At 40.3% G+C, this 2,946-nt stretch overlaps 1 protein-coding gene across 1 annotated transcript; it reads right to left on the reverse strand.

Moving 5' to 3' along the window:
- Window positions 1-313: 313 nt before the first annotated feature.
- Window positions 314-1,162, reverse strand: LOC128668855 (ankyrin-2-like). The gene has a single exon (XM_053742660.1). The coding sequence runs from the start codon at window positions 1,160-1,162 to the stop codon at window positions 314-316; it is 849 nt and encodes a 282-aa protein (XP_053598635.1).
- Window positions 1,163-2,946: the final 1,784 nt, after the last annotated feature.

Consider the following 2,946-nt stretch of genomic DNA (forward strand, 5'->3'; position numbering starts at 1 on the left):
ATTTCCTTCATTTCCTCCATTTCCTTCTTACATTTAACTTCATACTCCGCTTCATTTTGTTTCAAGTACAACAATTCCAGCTCCAAATCCTGGTTTATCATATCTCCCATAATTCTTTTCCTTATGAGGAACTGTCTTATTATCGAATGCATCCAACTAACATGTCCCTCAGTGACTGACGACATTTCATCCGGCTCTTTTTCGTATCCTGCAGGCAAATCATCATCTTGCCGCGCATATCTGCAATATTGCACCACGTATCTTCCCTTTTTATCTTTTAGATTAACATTTGCTCCATTTTCTAGCAGCATTGTTACAACTCATCATACCCTCTTGCTCCTGCTAGGTGCAATAATGTTGACCCTTCATTAGTCGTCTGCTGATTGACATTGGCTCCAAATTTTATTAGCATTTCCGTTATTTCCATCTTTCTTATATGATCTGGACTGTACAAATTGTCTCCTTCATATCGGCAAGCTAGAATTTTCTTAAATATCATGGACAGTGGTGTCATTCCGTGGCAATCCCTATGATTTACTCTAGCCCCTTGTTTTAATAATGCATTTACTTTTTCCGATTGTCCATACTCCGCTGCATAGAATAATGGTGTTCTTCCTTTTTCATCTTCAATGTCCATATTCACATTATGTTCAGTAAACAAATTAACTATTTCCATATACCCTTGTCGTACGTCTCCTATGGCTGCGACTCCTTCACGATTCCTCGCCTCCACCTCGACTCCATTTTGTAGCATGTATTCCATTATTTCTATTAGTCCTGCCCTGTTTGCTCCTGTTTTCTGTCCAGCAGCGATGACGAGCAAATATATCGGTCGATTCCCACTATCATCATTATGTGCATTGATATTTGCACCCCGGGCAATGAGTAACCATGCTAATTCCGTGTTCGAATATTTTAAGATTCTGCATAATGGAACTATGTAGTTTGCGTGTCTTGGTCCATTTATATCCGCGTTTTGCACAATGAGGGCCTGCACCCCCTTTTCCTTTTTCCTTAGCAGTGCCCTTATAATGAGCGCGGATCCTCCCCTCCATTCTGGTGCGTTTGACAACCCGTATCGTCTTATTATTGTTGTCACCTCGTCGTTGCTATTCGTATCTATTGCCTCGTTCATCAGCCGTCTTGCTTCCTCGTACTCCATTTTTTCTCTTCTTCATTTATCTGCCAACAGAGTAATTTCATTATTGTCTTATTGCATCTCCAACTGTGGGTCTGCTGAATCGGACTCGGAAACAATATGCGCAAGTTTTATCTTATCCTAATTAACTACACGATTTCTCCCTTTTATGATTAATTCGACGTTCTTGTTGTCAAATATTCTGACTATTTTATACGGCCCGTCATAATGATCTTTCATTTTATCCGCTCTTGGTTCTTTCAACAGCCACACCCAGTTGCCGACCTCAAAAATTCTTTCCTTTGCGTTTCTGTCGTAATATTTCTTTGATCTCTCCTTAGCTTTTTCCAAATTTTCTTTCGCTAACTTACGCGTTGTTTCCAGCGTGTCAACCAATTCATTCAGGTAATCATGATACGATCTTCCACCCGTCGCTCCTTCTCGTGAAAATTCAGATGGCACTGATGCGGGTCGTCCAAAAACGAGTTCGTGTGGAGTATAATTCGTCGCCTCGTGTACTCCCGTGTTGTATGAAAACATCGCAAAATCAAGCCATTCATCCCATTCTCGATATTTGTCTATAAAAGCTCTCAGGTACTCCGTAAGAGAGTGGTGGCTCCTCTCGATTGATCCATTAGACTGCGGATAATACGCTGTTGTATTTAAATGTCTTATTCGAAACAAATTGCGTAAGGACTGTATCATATCACTCATAAAATTTGTTCCTTGGTCCGTCCGAATTGCTCTTGGTGCCCCAAACAAGCAAATTACTTTTCCTGCCAACGCTTTTGCTACATCCTCAGCTTCTTGCGGTCTGAGTGGAATTGCTATCCCGAATTTTGTTAATAAATCCTGCACAGTTAAAATATATTTATAACCCCGTCGCGTCTCTTCTCATGGCCCATAAATATCCATGGAAATTTGGTCGAACGCTGTCTCTGGCGTATCAGTAATCATCATCGCCTTTTTAGGTTTTACACGCACTAATTTTCGTTGCTGACAAATAAAACAATTTTTTACAAAATTCCTCGCATCTTGTTGCATCGTTCTCCAATAAAATTGAGTTCTTATTCGGCGATATGTTTTTGTCATTCCTTCGGGTCCTCCAACTGCGGAAGTATGATACTCTCTCATTAATGACCTTCTGTTGATGACTTTGAGTACCTCCAGTTTTCCACCGCACACTGTTATTTCTATATCCTGTTCCTTTACAATCTCACGTAACTTCCGAATGTAATAATCTTGTAGTGCTTTATTCATGTGTTCATTTCCCGCCGGGACTCTCAGTGTCCTATAACCTTCTCGCTTAATCAATATTCTTAATGACACCATAATCATATCTATTATTTTCTCTGACGTACGACCACCAGCATCCAATGTATAGACCAATCCCAATCCGTGTCTCTTTTTTTTTATTTATTATTAGAATATCGCCTTGTTCCAGTTGAGTTCCTTGCAGATTTGACATATTTATCCACTTCATCTCGAGCAACACATCCGTTAAGCTCGAATTCACATCCCCGTTGGCTGGTGCATAGAAAGCAAAATTGTCATTGACGTCTGTTACATGCTGTTTTGTGTGTAATAATTTTGATTTTTCTTCCGGATTTGCGTAATGTCCATCCGGTGTATCTAATTCTATCAATGAGTCCCCCGAATCTGAATCCAAATCTGTACAGTCGTTAACACTCGTGCTTCTTGCTTCAAAATCCTTCGACAACAGGAATCGCCATGGTTCGTTGCCCTTACTATCATCTTTCTCATCGAAATTCTGTCGGTATTCAAGTCCCGTGTCCTCTTGCTCCATA

Source organism: Microplitis demolitor, chromosome 10 (assembly GCF_026212275.2).
Source record: "Microplitis demolitor isolate Queensland-Clemson2020A chromosome 10, iyMicDemo2.1a, whole genome shotgun sequence".
NCBI lineage: Eukaryota > Metazoa > Arthropoda > Insecta > Hymenoptera > Braconidae > Microplitis > Microplitis demolitor.